General features: G+C 37.6%; 1 protein-coding gene across 3 annotated transcripts in view; it reads right to left on the reverse strand.

Moving 5' to 3' along the window:
* Positions 1–596: 596 nt before the first annotated feature.
* ARFIP1 (ADP-ribosylation factor interacting protein 1) overlaps positions 597–21,081 on the reverse strand; it is a 33,430-nt gene continuing 12,945 nt past the window's right edge. For 2 of the 3 annotated variants that reach the window (XM_009866272.1, XM_009866271.1), the window contains 5 exons: positions 20,555–20,664; positions 16,826–17,047; positions 13,286–13,443; positions 10,177–10,351; positions 2,031–2,186 (listed from right to left, as the gene is read on the reverse strand). In XM_009866272.1, coding sequence (XP_009864574.1) covers positions 2,031–2,186; positions 10,177–10,351; positions 13,286–13,443; positions 16,826–17,047; positions 20,555–20,664 — 821 coding nt within the window. Of the gene's footprint in view, positions 2,187–10,176; positions 10,352–13,285; positions 13,444–16,825; positions 17,048–20,554; positions 20,665–21,081 lie in introns of all 3 variants that reach the window. The other variant, XM_009866270.1, reaches the window with a different exon arrangement.

The raw sequence follows: 21,081 nt of genomic DNA on the forward strand, positions 1-21,081 counted from the left end.
TCCTCAGTGAGGCTATCAATGAGAACAATTACTTCAGTGAGCAAAAAGGCCATTTCAAAATTCAAGTTCACTCTTAACCGTTTCTGACAGATCGATTCCTTCTGGGCAGGGACTATTATCAGCAGGAGGCGTGTGAACCTGAGACAGAAACCAACAGCACGTGTTCCACACTTATCCTCTTCCTACAGCATTCTGAAAGCCAATACTTCATCCCTGCTGTAATGCTACGATCTGCATTTCCCAGCTCAACCGTATAGCTATTCAGCTAACTTCTTTCTTGCACCATCAGACGATATGCACGCCATGATTCAGAAACAGTGGAAGTCAATGGCTTCGTGAGAGTTGTAAATGTAATGAAACCTCCTTTAAAATCTTAAGTCAAGAATTACATACACTCCAGGATTTGTGCCACTATAATTTTACATTCAAGTTCATCTTGCAATCTATTAAAGCATCCTGAAATAAAACAGCATTGGTGTTACCACCTAGTACTGTTTCACCAGAAGTTCTTGGGCAGGGGTGGCATCTCAGAAAAACCAGGACTAAGCTTTCACTGCAGAAGCTGAGTTCTGCTCAACCATCACAAGTAAAGGAAGTTTGACTGCAAACACCTTTAATATGAATACAAAATTCACATTGGGTATACATTCTGGGGAACATAAATGAACTATTACAAGAGATTCTGACAGAACAAAAAACATAAAGAAGGCTCTGTCAGGCCAAAAATTTAATGAGGAATGATTAAAAAGTTTGATTTACAGTTACATTACAGTTGTGTTAAGCACTGAAAACATTAAGAATGTCAGCTGAAAGGCATTTGAACGTACAGTACATAAATCATACAGTCCACACTTGTAAATAACATATCTGAAGTATTTAATTTTACTTAATAGAACACAAAGCAACACAACATGTGCAAATGAGGACTCCAATATATTGAATTTAAAATATATATGATAAAATTGACATAGAACTTTACTTTTAAGGACTACATGACTGATGGAGAAATTAAAAAAAAAGTATCCTCCATGTTACTCCCATTACCAAAGTATGCTTTTCAATTAAATAGAAAAACCATACTGGCCCAATTTCCTTGGTCAAAACCGTATCTGTTCATGAAGGTTAGCTAAAGCTTTAACTCACTCTAAGCATACAATGAAATAACATTTACACAGTCTCCTTTCCCTTGTTGGGAACTGACAAACCATTACGTGAAAGGGTTCTTCAATTATGTACACTGGTGGAAAATATCTTATAAAAAGGCACATACCTGTGATTTAAGGCTAGTATGGTATTCATTTCATAGAGAAAGTAAAATTTTAAATGAAATTAGTACATTGCATGGTTGGCCTCACTCGGCAAACCACTTGGTGCAAAGCAAAAATGTGTGCTTAGAAGCCTCAGACTGACAGTGATTCTTGCTTTAGTGTTTTTTCTTTGTTTTTTGAACCTATGTTGGAAAGGTACATTTTTTTTAAAAGGCGTTTGCTACAATTCAACTAGTCAATGAGCCATCTGCTGTTATTACCTTAAATGTAAATATTGCATATAGGCCTTATTAATAATATGCAAAATATTCTTTTAGCTCTCTCCTTTTTAAAACTCATATGAAAATTACTAAAGATGTTTTCTATACTCATCTATAAAATACCAGATGATGGTACAAATCATGTAAATCTCCATTTGGAAATATTTTGACTAGCCACCAAAATGACCAGAAATCACAAACATCGTTTGTCAGTGCAAATCTATAATAGTTCTGTTTCCCCTCCCTCTCTCCCTCCCCCACCCCAGTTACAGAAATAACAACCAGCCTTTACATACAAAAGGAGTGCTCTATATTTGAAACATCAGAAATTATGTTTGGTTACCTTAATCACTTTACCACCAAATTCAGTTTTACAGTATTACAAAAGAGGGGGGAAAAATTAAAGCCATCTGTGCAAGAATCACTACAAGTCCTTCAACTCCAACCTTTAATTATCATCAGATTTAAAGATTTTAGGTTAACGTTGGGTGCTCTCATCCAATTACTGTTCTTCAAGCCAGGATGGGGCATCTGCTCCAGGAGTTTTCAATTTGATGTGGAACTGTTTAAGTGTCTGTTCAAGCTGCTTTTGATTCCCAGCAAAGTATGCCGCAATGGCATTGTGGAACAGAACAAGCTGATTGTGCAATACCTTAACCTGCAGGCAAGGAGAGAGGTAGGTTAAGAGAAGGAGGAGGCAGTTATTAACATCACAGGTCAGTTATAAAAAAAAAATAGGTGTATTTGATATGCTCAGACTTCATACGGGTTTATTTAATAAAAGTTTAAAAATACAAATACAAAATGCAAATACAAAATTTTTTAATGCTAAAGTGATTTAGAGTTTTCATAAAGTACATTCATAATACCAACTCACTAAGCAGTGTAATTACAAGTACTCAATTCCTTGAGATTAGATGCCAAACCTTTGTTTAAGATACCCTACCTGCACGCCAGATGGACTTCCCTGAGACAGGACAAATTGAAACTCAAATTGAAACTGATGGGTTTTTTTCCCCCAGCCATATTTCTTGCCCACAGGATTATTTAAAGCACTTTGGTCTGTATCTTGACTATAACATTTGTGCAAAGTAGTTGTGAAACAGAGTTCATAGCAGCAATCAACCTGGAGAGAACAGCTCAAGAGCAGCTGAAGGGCATCACTGTTTTTCTCTTCCAGTCCAGCCTAGGTGACAAGCTACAGCACTGACAAAGCCAAACAAATGCTACATTTTCACACCAGCAAACCTCAAGTTGTGAATGATGAGCAGTTGGGAGCTGAAAAGGCATCCGTCTGCTTTCTCCTGCAGCCAGCACTCGCCCTTTTTGTTCCTGAGTGTACTCTCAGCCCAGCACTGCCTCACTCTCGTGTCCGAGCCCAGATCCCTATGGTGGTGGCCCTGCATCTGGTTTCAGCCTACGAGACCTTGTCCCAACAGCATTTAGACAACACTGAAGAGAACGGAAGAACAGACTGGCTGATGGAGCCCAAAGGGAGGATGTGCTAGGCAACAGATTAAGCTTTCTCCACTCAAGGTCTGGATCACTGCCTCATCTCTCAGCACAGGGGACAACCTACTCCTGTCATACTGGGAAGCAAAACCATCCTCGACCCATGCCTACCTTTTGGCAATACCTGTCTGAACAAGTTATTTGGCTAGCAGGCTCTTCAAAAATGCGTGCGACTCAATACAGAAATACTTTATTGCCTTCACTTAAAGTATCTCGCATTTTAAAAAATCCAACATGTATTAGACATGCTATTATGCTAGAACTGGGTAACACTTACGCTATTACACAGAAACACAATATATTTTTAAAATTGAATGCTTTTGAGAAAAAAGGGCTGAGCATATGTCTGCGTGCATACATGCACACAAGGTGTATATGAAAGATGTAGCACTAAAGTTGAAATTTCTTTTATGAGTATACAACTATTTTAATATCCTTTTTTTACTGAACAGTCTCATTTCACAAATTAAGTTCTACCCATAAACTGACAACTGTACAGACATTAGTATCCTACTTAAGTGATAATCTCTTTTTGATGATACAAATCTTGGGTTGAAAACTGGCATTTTTATGTTTTCTCTCCCAATAATTCAGGCTAATTTAACTAAATGCATGTCAATGAATAGGCTTTTTGCCTCATTAATGGAGTAAAGTGGTAGGTTATTCCATCAAAAGGCTCTCCAAGAATAAAAACCATGAGATGTGTATATGGTTGGAAAGGAACTCACTCTGCACATTGTATCTCGAGACAGTGTTTTGTTCCTTTACAATAGACTTCGCAAAATTCATCACACACAGACATTATAACATTTAGGAGATACCGAATTTAGCTAACTACATGTGTTCAACAAAGGTAGTTCAGCTTTTCCAAGTCATAAAAGATGGCCTCTATTTCAGTTTGTGTGGGAATATATATATAGAAATACACGTCTTTTAATCTACAAAAATTTTCATCCCCAAAGTATTATGTCACAGAAGTGGAAAATGTCACAACCACATAAAGGTTTAACTCTTAAAATTTCAGAGAGCAAAAAAACTTAGCAGGTAGTCTTTCTTGAGCAGATTCTTTCATCATTTGCACACAAAAGACTCATTTACACACAAAAGACTCCACACAATCCACGCCACGATCTGCACACAGAGGTACACTCACTGTTCCAGCACGTTACTAAAATGCTACAGGAGTTTTATTCATACTGTTTATAGGAGCTCAATTAAAACCCATTTTTCCAGCCCAAGTTCATAAATTGGAGACCAAATTTGATACTTTGCTAGTGTAGCTTTTAACACAAAGCTTCTATGACCTGCCCTGAAGTCTTCTGACAATTTTAAAAATTCAGTCATTCCTAGGCTCCAGTATACTGAACACACAGAAAGAGGCAGTAACTGACAGTGTAGAAGCACATGATTCAGACTGAAAAAATGTTTTGTTTCGGTGGGGTTTTTTTGAACTGCCAGAGGTTCTCTCCCCAAGTCAGATCATTGCAGTGTAAATTTTGTGATCACTATCAAAGTGGTTGCAGAGGTTCAAGGTGTTACAAATTCTGCTCTCCTCCTCCAGAAGCAGATTGCTAAGTGAATCCTGAAATTCCATAGCTTCATTCAAGTAACTTCAAGATTTAAAATTTAGAAAAAGCCCACTTAAACTTTCTAACACCATACAAAGAAGCTCTACTATGAAGCAGCTGCCAGCTAAGAGAAAAGAGAAGCTGTATCATCTCAGATCACCTGACGTCCACTGCAAAAACACCTGCAGTCGCAGCTAAGAACTGGATGACAAGTATTCATTTAAAACCAAGTTCAAACTTAACCAGTCTCAGCCTTACCCACCCCTGTAGCCAGCCATTGATTCCTCCTTCCACACTACGCTTCACCTTAGCCCTTGGTTGGCAAAACATCCATGCAGTTATGTAGCCAGTTGGATCGGGGAACAGATCTAGATTAAAACTAACCAGACAACAACATATTTGCTTGAACCTGGATCAGTTCCCCAATCTGATTCCCTGCACAGCTGCAAAAACACTTCTGCAAACACAGCACAGAAGGCAGCGTGCGGGAAGGGGGAGAGAGGATGAAGGGACCATAGGTTTTTTTGTGCATCAGAGCCTCAGAGTGACTGTCAGATTACGGCACTAAAGGCCAACTCAGAGCATGAAGCTGTAGCACCTACTCCAGTAAAAGAGTGTTTGAAGAGTTGCCTTTCAGTAAAAGAATGTTAATGGTATGCTGCCAAAATGCAGGTTCCAACATCCAAATAGCATGCCTGTCAAAAAGCCATCACGTTCTACAATTCAACATCATTTAAAATCATTGTACCTTATTAATTAACTGTGTGCACCTATTTGTTCCTACTTAGAAGCAGACTAAGCACTCTGTAATACACTTGGTGAACCTAAGTCTCAAAACAAAACTGAACTTGGTGGACAAGCACAAAAAATAGGCATGCCCTAAACAGAGGGCTTAAGTTTCACACACAGAAGATACTATAGGTTGGATATGAGTCTTTACATTTCCTTTGGATGCTCTTAACATTTCTTTTTAAATGCTGTCCTCTTCCCCACACCTCCCTCTGAACATTATATTTTCCGTGGCACAAGTACAGATTTCTTTACGTCTGCCTCATTCAGACTGTTTCAGCCACCTCAAAGACCAAAATGACTACCCCGATCCTACTTCTGTCAGTCTGTACTTCCTCACAACTACCATAAATCTTTTCCCTAGCTAACTTTATTTGAAGTTATTTCACCTAAACACTTATATCATCTGAGTTTCCTTTAGCTTGTGTATTGTTTTCATTTATAGAAGCAGTCAGTTAAATATCAAACTCCCAAAGTTCAACTCAGAGAAGTACATTCAATTTTTTTCTCTACACAGAATGATTTGACATTTCTCAAGTGCATCTACGAATAACAGTTTTGCGTTTCTCAAAAAGACAACGCCTTTTCAAAAACTTTTCAGTGGCAGAAATCTTTAAGCTATGAACAGGCCACCATCCTTATTATGAAAAAAATAAATAAAATTAAGGATTTGTAAGTCACAGATTTTGATTGTAACTGTTGTTATACTCATTACCCACAAACTTCTACAGAACTCTGCCACCTGGGGATAGCACCAAATACAACTTTGCAGCAACATTAAAAAAAAATAAAAATAATCAGTTCTAACTTCAAGATCAAATGCTATAAGGAATACAAACAGAAATCTTGTATATCTTGGTTTTACGGACAGAAACTCGCAATGTCAGCTTTACCGTGATGCAGTCCTTTGAATCTCTGGGTCTTTTAATTGAAATAGTAACATGAACACAGGAGAACAAGCACAAAGTGACTGCAGCCAAGTGATTCCTTTTTTTCCTAAACATCGGGCCAGCTAGATTACGTCTGTTTGGTGACATTTGCATCAACATGGATCAACTGGAGCCCACTAGCCAGTTAAACTGGCTTTATAGTTCCTTTGCAGTGACAGCCTGAATCACCTCACAGTCTTCCCTGCTCTCCTTACATGTCACGATTAACTAAATATGGGACAAAACTCTTGAGTGAGAATGTAACTGTGTGCATCTACTGCAGGTACACTTACAAAAGAACACTTAGAATCCTGTTTCGACATTAATTTGTCAGGCAAAAATATGTAACTTTTTTTTAGTGTTTAATATCGGTCAGACTGTAAAAATATTTATTGGGAGATAATAATGAACTGATTTATCTAATCTGAAGTTAAACCCTAAACTGCTTAACTGCTTTGCAATACCAAGGTTTTATTACACACTTTTGTCTTCAACACAGAAGTAGTAACAACAACTAGGTTTAAGACTACATTGTACTACATCCTGTATCAATATTTACAAGACTTGAAGCCCGAAGGTTTACGGTCTACAGCAGGAAAATTATATGGATACTGTACTATTTTCTTACCTAAAGAGGCTTTTCTAATTAGACTCCTAACAAATATTAATTCACATCTGGATTCCGCACCATGAGAATACGTATTAATAAAGTTGATGACTGAAGATTTGCATCTTATATTGTGACCTAAGCCTGGCAAGGCCATACCTTGATATAACTGCTCAAACGCTACCTCTCCTTTGCCTTGAATGCAGTAAGCCTGCGACAACACAGGCTTTTTAAACCAGGCTACAGAAAGGCCCTTTGTGAGAGACTGAGCAAACCCGCTATTGTGTCCATCTAATCTTCCCTTATTTTGATCTTGCATTCTACTAAATGGTCTTGGGGACAGACACACAAAATGGCAAGTTCCTGTTACTAAGAATACAGTATCGGTACAGCCAGTATAATTCCCTCCCTGGGACTACTGTCACAGCGTAACAAGATTAAAATCGCCCTTCCACCTGGGAGTTCAGCATCAGATCTGGTCTTAAGTTTAAGCCATCCCCTAAACAACTACTCCCACAGCTGAAGTAGCTGCGTTACAGACACCCTGTGTGCTCTTTCTCCTTTCTTTCGTCTCCTTCCTGTTATGCCCATGCTGTATTTATAGATGTTTAAATTATTGCAGATCATAGCAACAGTTATCACGTACCTTTGGAAAAAGCAGAACATCTGAGATTAGTAAATCTAACAAATTAAAAACTCATTTCTATACTTACTGACCCTATACTTACTGAATTAATAATCCTACAAAATATAAAAAGTAATTGACTTAAGAGCAGTCACATACACTTTTTATGCAGCCAAAAATTAAAAGTAATGTCTAGAATGGTTAGATATAGTAGTCTCGCAAGTCAGTTGTGCATTCCAGTTTAATACCAGCTGTAGGTCTAACAGCAGCTCCCCTCCATTGACATTAATGAAAAAAAACCAAAACCCAACCAATGACACTAAAAAAGGTAATAAATACGTCAGATTGGTAAGAACACCAACTCCCAGATAACCACTGTCGCCCATTACACCCCAGGAAGTGTTCTGGGCCACAGAAGAATAAAAACTATCAGAAGAGAGATGCAAATTAGAAGGGGGGGAAAAAAAAAAAGCACTCCTCAAATGAAAATTTAGGATTAGGATTAAGATTACTTATTGCTTACTATGGAGAATCCTACACAATAAATAAAACACAGCAAAGTAAAGCTTATCCACATAAAGGTCTCAGTAGATAATTATGTTCTCTCAGTAGAGAATTGTTTTTAAGCCAACATTTGACTGTACAAGAAGTCCTTTCTATGGTTTACTTGGGAATAAAATTACATATACCCTTTAGTAAATATTTTGACATCCCTAGTGTCAAAACTGAGAAATGCCAACCAGTGATAAAAAGGCTTAAGCATGTGAAAGTCCCCTCTGTATTAATCTAAAAGAAAAGTCAGGAAGGAAAAAACAATCTCTTTCAGAAACAAAATTTGTAGGCTGTGACTTCTAACAGGATACTTGAACTAATTCAAGACTGTCCCTAGGAAGACAACTTCACTACTGTTCCTCGAATTATTCAACTTTAAAAAAACATATAGAAGCTTCTTTGTACAAGATGGAAGTAAAATGCTCTCACTCTGAAGCTTTCCTATATGTATAAAATATATGTGTGAATTGATCACTCTGCTATATAGTTGCAAACTATGATGAAGCAAGGTTAAGAGCTATTTTCGATCACTTTGAACTTAAGTATCAGAACTTCCATACAGGCATAAGCTGGAGGGGTCAAACAATTTCAACAGAAGTACATTACATTAGTAGCAAACAACTTACTAGAAGTAGAAAAGAAAATGGGGGGGGGGAAAGACACCTTCACAGTATACCTGTTTTCAACCTAGAATAATTTCAAAACTCAGCTCTTACAAGTGTTTTCTAATTTAAGCATAAGTAACAGCATTTAGGTTAGACTTTAGCTTGTTCAAGAATATTAATTTCAATATAGACTTTTTCAGTTGGAAAGTTAACAGGCTACAAGTTCAGCAAGAACAACGAATGAAAATCAGGACAATATCAGTTTTTAATCATCTGATGACCTGGATCATTGACGCTAAATGCCTATGTGATTCCAGACCCCTGGTCCTAATGCAAATGCTTGTATGAAGGAGTTACTTTTTAGCATATATTCTTTTGGAAACAAAAAGCTTTGTTGATTTTCTCTACTTTTGTATTCTTATCTGTTGATGCTTCATGTTTCTTCCCTATCTTCCATCTTCATTCTAAGCAGCTGATGCAACTGAGTATGTGATAATACACTCAAGAATTCAGAATAATAATCAGTTTAAATTGGGTTAGCTTGTCCCCATGATTTTCTATTAGAGTCTCCATCTTCCATGCAAGGAGCATGGTTTGCTGCTGCTGTAATTTGGGGCCACTCCTGTATTTTCTGACAGGCTGTTGTTACCTATAATCAGATCTTTCTATGAATTAACTCACACCAAAAATGTTAATCCACAGTCAAGCACAAACTACTACCTTGAAGACACAGATTATTATAACCATTTCACATACTGAGTATGAACAAAAAACAGATCTTGAAATACCACCATTTTTACATCTATTTAGAAACAATTTAGAAGGACCTGTTTATCAAAGAAACCACTGTTTAGAAGTGTGTTTTGTATGGCAATTCCATTTTTGCCGGGTAAACAGAATAACAGGGGGAGGAATCCCATCATTAAGAGAGTATAGATGAAATTATATGGTTGGAATAAACAGATGTGGGGGAAAAAACCCCCCCAACCTTCAAACCAACAGAGGTCTGTTTAGAATTATGAAACTATAAAGGCATTAATTATATAAAGTTGTATTTGTCAGTTCAAGTTAGTAAAAAAAGCTTAATCTTTGAAGCATCTTCATTGTTCTCCACTCTCTGTGCATATCCTCCACAACAGTGTTGTCAAATGTAAGTATTACTTTGCAGATATATCAGTAGTTACATGACTCACTCTACCATTAAATGTGATAAACTGGAAAAGTAATGCTCTTCCAACTTGAAACCCTTCATATCAACAAGAAACGTACTACCATAATGTTTGCCATCTGATTAGGTACTTTTAAGGTTGCCTGCTCTTAAAGGGTGTCCTCCAGTGACAGAGTAAGAATTCAGAAAATTCAGCTTATTTTGTTTAAGATCTAATAACAAAACTATTTCTAGTAAAGCAGAAATATTACACAACGAAGCTCCTAAACACCACATCAGAAGTTGTAGCTTACCTTATTCTCTTCCAAAAATTTCAATTTGACAGATACATCATTACGCATTTTGTCATATTTCTCTTTATGCTGTTGAAACAGTTGTTGTGATTGCTCAATCTTTGGAAGAGTGTTTGCATCACGAGGGCCAAGATTCAGCTCTTCTAGATCCGTTCGATAGGCATCGTATTCAATCCTGAGAAGCGGTGGAAGGGAAAAAAAATAATTTAAAGGCAAAGTCTCTATAAACAGAGCTCACATACAGGGTCAAGTACAGCGGAAGATCAACAAAAGAGTTAAATATGGAAAAAAATAAAAAAAAGAGGAAAGTTTATTTTCCCCTCCGCCTGTTCATCAAGCAAAACCACCCCTAAGTATCCTGTATAAAACTGTCACTAGTACCCTCCCTCTTCTGTTCCTTTCTCAGCCACACGCTTTTTGTGCTGGCTTCAGTGGTCAGAGCCTTTTCTGGCACACCTCTGCTTATCAACCCAGAAAAAGTTAGTAATACTTTCTTTTCAGGTTATTCTTCTGCTGTTCAATCAATTTAGCAAAGAGGCTGTGTTGACAGCAAGAGAAGCACCAAAAGCAGAACATCTCCTTTAGCAGATGTTTGAGCAACAGCCTCCTTCTACCAAATTTCATCTTGAGGCTTTCTCAGAAAGCTTTTCTCAGCTCTAGGCTTCTCAGTAAGCATTCATTCATTGGAACAGCTTTATAGGTCTTTCACAAATAGTTTTGCACAAACTTGTCTGCCCTATGGATAAGCAGGATGCAAAAGATGATGCATTATTTATATTCTGAGGAGGGCCTATCTTATTTTCCTAGGGAAGTCAGACTCTCTGGATCAATACCACCACTAAAGGAGATAAGGGAAGAGAAAGACAGAAGGTTAAGACTAACAGCTAGGTAAGTATTTAACCTAACTCTGCACCAAAGGTATATATCCCACTTCTAGATAAGACAGATGAAAAGTATTTTCTCACGTATCCTTGATATTGCTAGCAAAACCAGAACTGATGTTATGGTATAAGCTCTCACCCGCAGATCCCTGACAATGGCTTAATTGAACCAGCTAGTCTTCATATACCACTCGCTATTAAAAAAGTTACAAACCTCCTTGATATCCTTCCATATTAGACTGTATCATTTTATTACATGAGTAGAGCTGAACCAGTCATATCCTCTTTCTCATTTTAACGGAAAAAATCAAAATGCCTTAAAAGTATTGTTTAATACAGAAGTTTGAATATTCAGTTTTGCCTTCAAAAACATTACGGGTTTTCGTCTTTTTCAAGGAAGTTTAAGTTAAGTTTTCTGTTAATCAACACATCACATTTTTAAGTGGGAAAATGATCTGTGGAACATTAGTAGTTTAAAGATTGTATCACTAAATTCATCTTCTGCTTTCCAGTGTTACATACAAGTCTACAGAACGCTGGATCCTTGCCAGATAAACTTTTTCTGTTAATTTTAAAACATTGTTGCAAGTGGATGATACAAATGCAGTAACAGACTCTTTTTTTTTTCCCTCCTCTTACTTGACCAGGTAAAGTAGCAGACAATAGCCAGAAATCACTCCCAGGTCATGGGCAGCCCTGCCCAAAGCCTTACTCTTCTTTTCAGACTTTTTTGTAGCTTTCAGATAATGGAATCTCACATATCAGTATGTGATAGATGCCAGTTTTAATAGAACAAACAAGCCTATTCCTGGCTTTTCAAATACGCTTTCTCACAGACATTTCTAAAACTGGAAACAAATTGGGATTAAAAACCAGCTACAGAAAGAACTTATCAGGTGGTATGACTGCTCCAAAATAAAATATAACATTTTCAGAGTAATATTCACAGGGTTCTTCCTGATTCTCATCACCACTATGATTCAGGCTTTATGAGCTTATGACTTAATTCCAAAAAGAAAACAAATCAACAGAGATGACAGAGGAGGGAAACTGATGAATTATGAATACTCAAGTGCAACTGGGGACAGGGAAGAAGAGGCACAGAAATGAATGTGGCCTATTTTCACATTGCAAAATGAGGGGCTGGCTATGTAAATGAAGAACTTCTGACATTTCTTTGTCTTAATGAAATGGTAAAATACTTGATGTCTTCAATAAACAGACAGGGAAAGTAATGAAGGTATTTCAGAAGGGAAGAATCATATCTTGAAAATGACTGGCAAGAACAATCATAACAGATATACTTCATGTAAGTTTTCAAGAGGATACCTGGAAAATGTGTGAACCGGTTAATTTTTTTAAAACAGTTTAGTGTCAAAACCAAAGCAATATATTATATTCTGTCTTTTGCATCTTTTGAAAGTCTGCCTAAATATCAAACCAGTAACTTACTATTTCACTTACAAGTAAGCATTAGAACAGAACAATTAAAAAAAAGGGAGGGGCAAAACTTCAGAACTCAAGCAATTTGCAATTTCTTACTTAAAAAGATCACAAAAAATATATGCATAAACTACACCCTTTGGTAAATTAAAAGAAACACACTTTATCCTATTAAGTGAAAGAAAGCCAGAATGGAACCAAGCATCACAGAAGACATGTCCAAACCCTGGCAGGAAAACAAAACCTGGCTTTAGAGTACTTTGCCACATCTGACAGTAACCTTCTCTAGGGCAGGAAATCCATCATCTAATGTTACATGTTATTCACTCACTAAGAAGTTTCTTTTTTATTTTCCCCTTTTTGACCAAGCCTGCAACTTCTGCGTAAACATTGAAGTGTGAATTGCACACACTGCGCATCAACAGAAACACACGATTACATGTTTTCCAGTCAAAGTGATTATTTTACCTATTATAATGTAGATGGATAAGAGGGTTAATACTGCACTGCCAAAGCAAACTTAGAAAGCCACCTTAATCTAGCACACAGTAAAAGACAGCTATTACTCCTAATGCTAACAAATAAAATTAAGCCTATAATAGAACATTCGCAAAACATTTCAAGATACGTGCAATGAAGCAGTTAATTGTAAATCCTAATTCTAAGAGCGTTGTAAGGTTTTTCACCTGACAGGTCAGTCACTCCGATATAAAGACTAAGCTGCTACAAAGTCTGTTTCTTGAGGACTAGTTTGTAATGAAAACAGCTAGACACAGAATAGCTACCTGGCACTTTCATACTGTTTCACAGTCAATAACGTATCTTCAATTGTTTTATTCACCAATGTATTCACACTGGCAATAAAAAAGTTAATAGCCCCGAGCAGAGTTTCTCCATTTTTAGCTAGAAGTTTCTGCGTATCTGCATTGTAGCCAAACTCCTCCTATAAACAAAGAGGAGAGAAAACAAAACTGTAGATCATTTAAAACATAACAGTCATCAGCAACTATACAAAAAAATACAAACACACAGATGTGTCGCTTCTGTTTGGGTACGGCTGTGCTTAAACAGATACAATTTCAATACAATATTCACTTCACGTTTTTCATGAAATCTCTCTAACATCAGTAAAATACTGTTTACACTTTTCTTAGCAGGCATGATGTTAAATCCTATTTTATAATGTGATTTTTATGCACATTAAAGTGTGCATAAAGTCTTATTGTTACTTAAAAGCAAGTGCCAATATAATCTTTACATTGTCATTCAGCAGTATTTTAATTCAGCATCTCTCATGTGGTTATCTAGGTAATGCTTTAATACCAAGAGACATCACTGCATTAAATACAGCAATATAACTAAATCCACAAGGTCACACAGCATTAATTAGCTATTTAAGTTTTATTCTTACATTCTGGAAAAGAGCACTGCAACAAACTCCAGCATCTATCACAATTTTATATGCTGTAAATAACTGAAAAGCAGAGCATTACAACAGATAGCAAATAAAATTATAACGTAGCTCAGCCACAAATTTTAAAGGGACAAGGGCGAAATTACTTGCAAGGCATTTCAGTCACACTGGGACACGTGTTTGTTCCTCTCTTTCTGTTAACAGCAGTGTAAAGCCTTGACCAAGGCTGCAAAGATTTTCCTAATGCAGGGATGCCAAACGAGTCCAATTATTATGTTTATGTCATCCATATGGCATCTTCATATTCTGCAGATGGGAGCTCTCACAAAAGAGTACAATTCGGGTTGTAATGGCTGTAAAACACACTAGGTTCCTAGTTGGAACTTGGGCTTTTTAGGCTTCCGCGCTGCCAACAACTGACTCAGAAGTGCTGTGTTCTCCCAGTTTCCTTTCATCTGTCTAGAACATGAACACCAAAGCCAAATGATACTTCACATTAATGTTAACAACTTCGTAAGGGTAATGGGCAATGGTAAGGCAAGAATCCTGCAGAAAAGGAGACGCAGTGGAAGTGAATATTTGAAGAAGTAAAAAAGGAAGAGAACACAGGGCAAGTATTCATGAGCTAAGCCTGGTAAACACCACTAAGGATCTGTTGCCTTTGCTTTGCACAGCTGCTTGGGTGGCAAAAGCAGTCAGCCAATTCACTGCAGATCGTGCTGAAATAAAAATTAAAAAAAAATAGTCTTTTTCAACTGTTTTTGCTCTAATGTTGCCAGCTGAACAATAACACAAGCGCCAGCACAGGGAAGAAACAGGAGTATACCAGTAGAGACAAAAACAGTAGAAGTGTCTCCTTGGGCAGGGTTTGGTCCCAGCTTTTCCCTCGTGCCGGAGGTCCTCTGAAACAGATCATTGCAGACCCATTGCTCATTGCAACACCACCAATCCACAGGAGGAGGTAAGAAGGATGGGACTGCAGTGGCATGCACTAATAAGAAGCACGCTAGCCACCAAAACTGTCCTTCTACTGGTCTGTACAGTTTCATATGAAAACTTTTGTGTTTTGTCCATGACCTCTGCAGAAACCTCCTACGAAACAGATAGGAAATCCTTTCTGGATCAACAGTTTATGCTCAGTTCATACTCTGTGCACAGGTCAATTAAAATTGGAATTCATCTGTCTATATAATTGGAGGCACATGAGCCTGGAACCAGGAATTATCTTTGTAGCCAAAAGAGAAACAGCAAAGCATTCACATTTAGTAATACCTCTGCAGATATCACATTGAGATCTCATTTGTTACCACATATGAAATAAGAAATATTACCTCAAGAACTGGTGCACGTTTTGATTTAGTTTTTTTTCAAAAAAACAAAACAAAACAAAAAATCCCAAATCCAAATCAACTTATATATAGTTATTGGATTAAACGTTAAAGACTAACTGTTCAGAAATTTTACTTTTAGTCTTAGGCAACAATGCTATCCAAGCATCGCAGAAGAATAGGCCAGGCCACAGATGGTAATACAGTACAGATTAAACAAAGGGGAAACACAAAGAGGAAAGAGACAAACATCAGGCAAGTCTCCAAGAGGCAAAGGTTAGATAATTTTTATTACAGCAGCAGAAACCTTTATTTGATTTTCAGCAACAGCCCCATTCAATAATCTACACAAGAGATGAACGACTGAAACAAATTCCAAGAGCAGTACAAGATGCTGAAAGAACCTGGAAGAACAGTATTCCCACAAGAGGTTACCAGCTATTCATGCAAAAACCCCACAATCAAGAAACAAGAGCATGATGCCAGATTTAATTCAAATTTCAGAAGAAACATCCAGCTTCAGCACATACTTCACAACAATCACTAAATTCTGCCACAAACCACATGCCTATATTTGTGTCAAGAGTAAACTGATTATTAAAACCATATTTTAGCTGATTATTTGATTTCTCAGTGGCTAGAAGTGCTCTACTTTCACAGATTTTAATCTATCAGACTGTAATATTAAAAATTCCCGTACACCAGTGCAGGAATCTCAATTTCTTTCAGCTACCTATCAGCTAAGGTTCCTCTGTACAAGCATGAACTCCACCTCCTCCCTTAAAACTCAATGGGAATAGACAATCATAAAAAGGGAAAAAATAAATAGACAGACGTTTTAAGTTTAATAATCACAAAGATCATTTGGGCCACTTTAGCAGCTACGTTTTAGGGATCAGTAGCTGTATCAAACCGTTTTAACTTAAAAAGTACAGAACAATCAATGTATTATCGGCAATAGAAAGTGCCAACGTTACATAAACTTCTAAACCATGACAACCCAAATGCAGGTATCAAAAGATTGCCTGTCCTGCTCAGCAACTCCAAACAATGCAAGAAGATGTTTATTCCTATAAGTGGCAAAATTCTGATTAAAAAAAAAAAAAAAAAAAAAAAGAAAGAACTTAGAGGTGAAATCTCAGTGCTTAAATATGCTACAGAAAAATAATTCACTCATATTCAGTGTGCACAAATGAAGTAATATGCCCTGTTCTACTTACTTGCAGGCACATTCCCCAAAGACATCCTGTAATTGGAATGATGTAACACTCTGGAACACTCTGAGGACATTTCATTAGAAGTAAAATTAATAATAAAAAGCATTTTCTATACAAAAGAAAGTTGTCAGTTCTTAAGTCCAACCATCAACTAAAGGCAAACATTTAAGAAATAAAGACCTGCAGCAATTTCAATAATTTCCTGCACTTTTAAGTGAATTACATAAGCTTTTAACACAAAGAGCATGTAATTTATTGTTAACTACAATGTTTAGAAAAGTGGCTTCTAACTATTGCATACCCACTATGAGTCAATTAGGCTTTTCTTCATCTCTGTCATTTTATTTAACACTATAAAAGTCTTACATGAAGTTCCAATGATTTCAAACTCAGGTCCGCAAATGCATCTCCAAGTTGCCTTTGGGTATGTACCATCTGGAAGAGTTGTGTGGACAGTGTCTGTGCCAGTCTCAAAATATTTTCGTATTTCTTTTTGTTATCTCTCAATATATCTATTTGAGCTTCTAGTTCCAGATCTACTGTTCTTGAGCCACGACCCAATTTTTCAGAGATGATCTGACGTGTACACTGGGGGGGAAAAATAATTAAATTAGGAAGAATCAAGTATATTCAGGACAACACAGCATACACCCATTTTCAGCTTCAAGGGACATATAATTACACACAATTCTTTCACAATTGCCCCTCCCAATATAAGTTTGCACAACAAACTGAAAAAACAACACACTCTTTAGAAGTTTATCAGGACTCAGCAAGAACAGTTGGACAAGTCTCAACTCCTACTAAGATGAACATTCAGGTTAGCAAATCAAGAGCGTAACTAATTGTTTCTCAAGTAAAAGAACACTTATCTCTTTTCAGGTTTGGTGAACCTCATTAAGTTAAAAGAAGCAACTTAGGCCAGTGCATTAAAGTCAGTTAGTGGGAATATTACTAGAATCATAGAATCATTCAGGTTGCAAAAGACCCCCGAGATCATTAAGTCCAACTATTAACCCTATTCTCCAAATTCACCCCTAAGCCAGATCCCCCAACACCACATCTAAATGACCTTTAAACCCATCCAAGGATGGTGACTCAACCACCTCCCTGGGCAGCCTGCCCCAATGTCTGACTATGAAAAAGTTTTTCCTAGTGTCCAGTCGAAATCTACCCTGTTGCAGTTTGAAGCCATTTCCTCTTGTTCTAGCACTGTTCTATCACCGGTGAGAAGAGACCCGCCCCAGCCTCTCTACAATGTCCTTTCAGGTAGTTGCAGAGAGTGATGAGGTCTCCCCTTGGCCGCCCCTTCTTCAAACTAAACAGCCCCAGCTCCTTCAATTGCTCTCCATAAGATTTATTCTCCAGGCCCTTCCCCAGCTTCATTGCCCTCCTCTGCTCTTGCTCCAACACCTTGATATCTCTCTTGCACTGAGGTGTCCAAAACTGAACACAATACCCTAGGTGTGGCCTCACCAGTGCTCAGTACAGGGGGACAATCACCTCCCTACTCCTGCTGGTCACACTGTTTCTAATACAGGCCAGGATGCCGTCAGCCTTCTTGGCCACCTGGGCACACTGCTGGCTCATATTCAGCCACTTGTCAATTAGAACCCGCAGGTCCCTTTCTGCCAGACAGCTTTCCAGCCACACTTCCCCAAGCCTGTAGGGTCGCACAGGGTTGTTGTGGCCCAAGTGCAGGACCTGGCACTTGGCCTTGTTGCAGCTCACACCGTTAACATTGGCCCATCGATCCAATCTGTCCAAGTCTCTGTAGGGCCTCCCTGCCCTCATGCAGATCAGCACTCCTACCTAACTTGGTGTCATCTGCCCTTATCAAGATCATCAATAAAGATGTTAAACAGAAATGGTCCCAACACTGAGCCCTGAGAACATCACTCGTGACCATCCGCCAGCTGGATTTAACTCCACTGACCACCGTTCTTTGGGCTCATCCGTCAAGCCAGTGCTTTATCCATCAGATCATCCAAGCCATAAGCACCCAGTTTTTCCACATAAAAATATTTGGTTAGTGATTTTTCAGGCTTCGTCTACCAACTATCCAATTCCAGATCATCTCTGTTATTTTCTCCAAAACTGTTATTTTGGGTTTGGTTTGTTTCTTTTCTTTGCATGGTGGAGGTGAAGTGGTTTTCAGCATGTTTTTTGGAGCTGATGAGGAAACCAGGAACTCCTACTGAAAAATACGTAAAACTACTAAAATACATTTCTTACTATTTACACATCTATGAAACGGAGCTGATCATCTCAGAGAGACTTACTATTTGTTTCTGTCACAAGTCAAATTCTTAACAGATCTGCAATTCATTATTACAGTGAGCAGAAAATATGCTCTTAAAAGGCTGTAGACACCTTCAATACAGCCCATGGCTGTGACAGCTCAGGCTGCTATCATGTTCCACCTCTCTGCAACACCTTCTCCATGCTTTTGGTACATAGCCTACATATACAGTGTTTTCAAATGTATGGCATCTCCAGAGACATTTTCACGGTGCTCCTCAACTCAAAAATGAATTCAGAAGGTCTCTCTGAATAACCTTATTCCTCTAAAAGGACGATAGAGTTAGTCAGTATAGGACTCTAGACCTATCTTCTTGAGCATATTTGGGAAACAACAACTTCAAGCTTATAGATTTCAAGAAGACAGACTAATTTACTTTTCTGAAAGTGCTAGTATTTCTTTGCTATGCTGTCACTGGTGGGACTCTGGACTTCAGGGAGGGGGAAATTAAAGCCAAGAAAGAAATCTAGCAAAGATTACTGTTAAGGAAATAATGTTCTAAACAAGGATCCAAGACTACTTTTCCCAACATTTTTTACTAGTGCTTTGAATACTGCTTCAAGTAAGGGGGTTTGCAATCGTGGGGATTTTTTGGTTTTGATTTCTCAACTGAGGCACCAAAAGTAGAAAATAAGGACAAATCATCTCCTATTTAGTTGTGGTATAGCAGACTCAATCCCAAGAGTCATTGTTTCTTAAACAGAGAATTTTATCGAATGGGTTCAGCTGAACAGCATGTATTCCAGTTGGACCACAGCACACGTCAGGAGTACCTGACAAACTTCTGCAGTTATGATGGCAAGATGACAAGAAAAGTAGAAATCTAAAAGCCATTTAATTAGACATATAAAATGATGCAAACTTGTGATTCTAACACAAAGAACAGCATCAATTTTTACTAGTGAGGAGAATGTCTCCACCCCTGCTTCTCATCCTCACAGAGAAGGAAGTCCTTATCTAGCCCTAAGAACACTGGAGGAATTCAGACCTCTGTTTCACCAGGGAAGTTTTTTTCCACAGATTCTTTATTTCTTCACAATCTGATATAGATCCCACTGATGCACAACCCACCTGTCCACACCTCTGTCATTTAAGTTGCAAGTATAACAAAAAGCTATTTTTCAAAACTGACCTTGGTTTGAAACTCCTGACAGTAATGTATTCCCTGACAACTGTTCCTGATCTTACTGGCTTTTTAACGAGAGACATTTCTGGCAAACAGCTGTACCTTAAGCACTTTCTCTTATTCTTTTTTTATTATTTGATTTCATCAAATCCCAAATGACCACAAAGAAGCATCAAACAAGAGTAAAACATGAATCAAAGTAGCAGTTCCAACAGTAAGAAAAAAATCCCCAATCAACCAAGGCAGAACAAAAATATCAGAATAGCCATTTAACAAGTATGGAATTTGTAGATGGGCTTGACTTTTTCACCTCAGCTAAAGTGTTATTCTATCAGCAATCAACTCAAAGATAGCTAAAAGATTTAATTCCAAGCATTAGTGCTGAAATCTATATATTCTATATATTGAAGGGGACCTTAGAAACGGAACATTCTTTACCTTGTTAAATCAGTAATATTTATGAAAAGATCTTCCACTTAAAACTAGGGATTTAGAAAGGCTTACAAAGAATGCTACACTTGGAAAATTAAGCCTTCCCATGTTTATGGTCAGTGCACAACACATTACTTTCATACAGTAGTACACTACTTTGAGAGCTTTAGTGTAATTTAGTAGCAAACTCATTTCTAGAATACATACACACGCGCGCACACATATGCCTGCATACCTTGTAAGTGTTCAGGCTCCACTTTCTCACCAATTCCAATTTCTCCATTGCTGGATTCTTTACTTCATCTGCTAACACAACAGGTCCACTCTTCTGCTGAGCTCTACCCCCTGTGTCAGACACAAAACAAATCTTCAAGGCCTTGTTTTGTTGGTTTTTTTTGTTTGAGGGGATTAATATCAGGTATGGAAGATTTGTGGAACTGCACATGCAAAAGCAGAGTAAGTTGACAGTCAGAATTTAAGACAAATACGCAGATTGTCACAATAAATTCCAGGGGAAAAAATTATTTTATAAATTACATAAAGCATTTACGTATTTTAATTTTTCATATAGTAAGAGGCTGAATAAAGCTTACCTGAATGCATGGAGTTTAAATAGCAAAACTTAAAACAGCTTTTAAGACATGATTATTACCTAGTCTATGTTTTAAAATTCCAACAATGAACACTATCTAAAAGTCTGTTTACAGCCTGCAGACCATTAAATGAAAATTATCTGTACACAAAAACTGTTGTCACAAAGTA

The sequence above is a fragment of the Apaloderma vittatum genome, unplaced genomic scaffold, assembly GCF_000703405.1.
Source record: "Apaloderma vittatum isolate BGI_N311 unplaced genomic scaffold, ASM70340v1 scaffold14333, whole genome shotgun sequence".
Lineage (NCBI taxonomy): Eukaryota > Metazoa > Chordata > Aves > Trogoniformes > Trogonidae > Apaloderma > Apaloderma vittatum.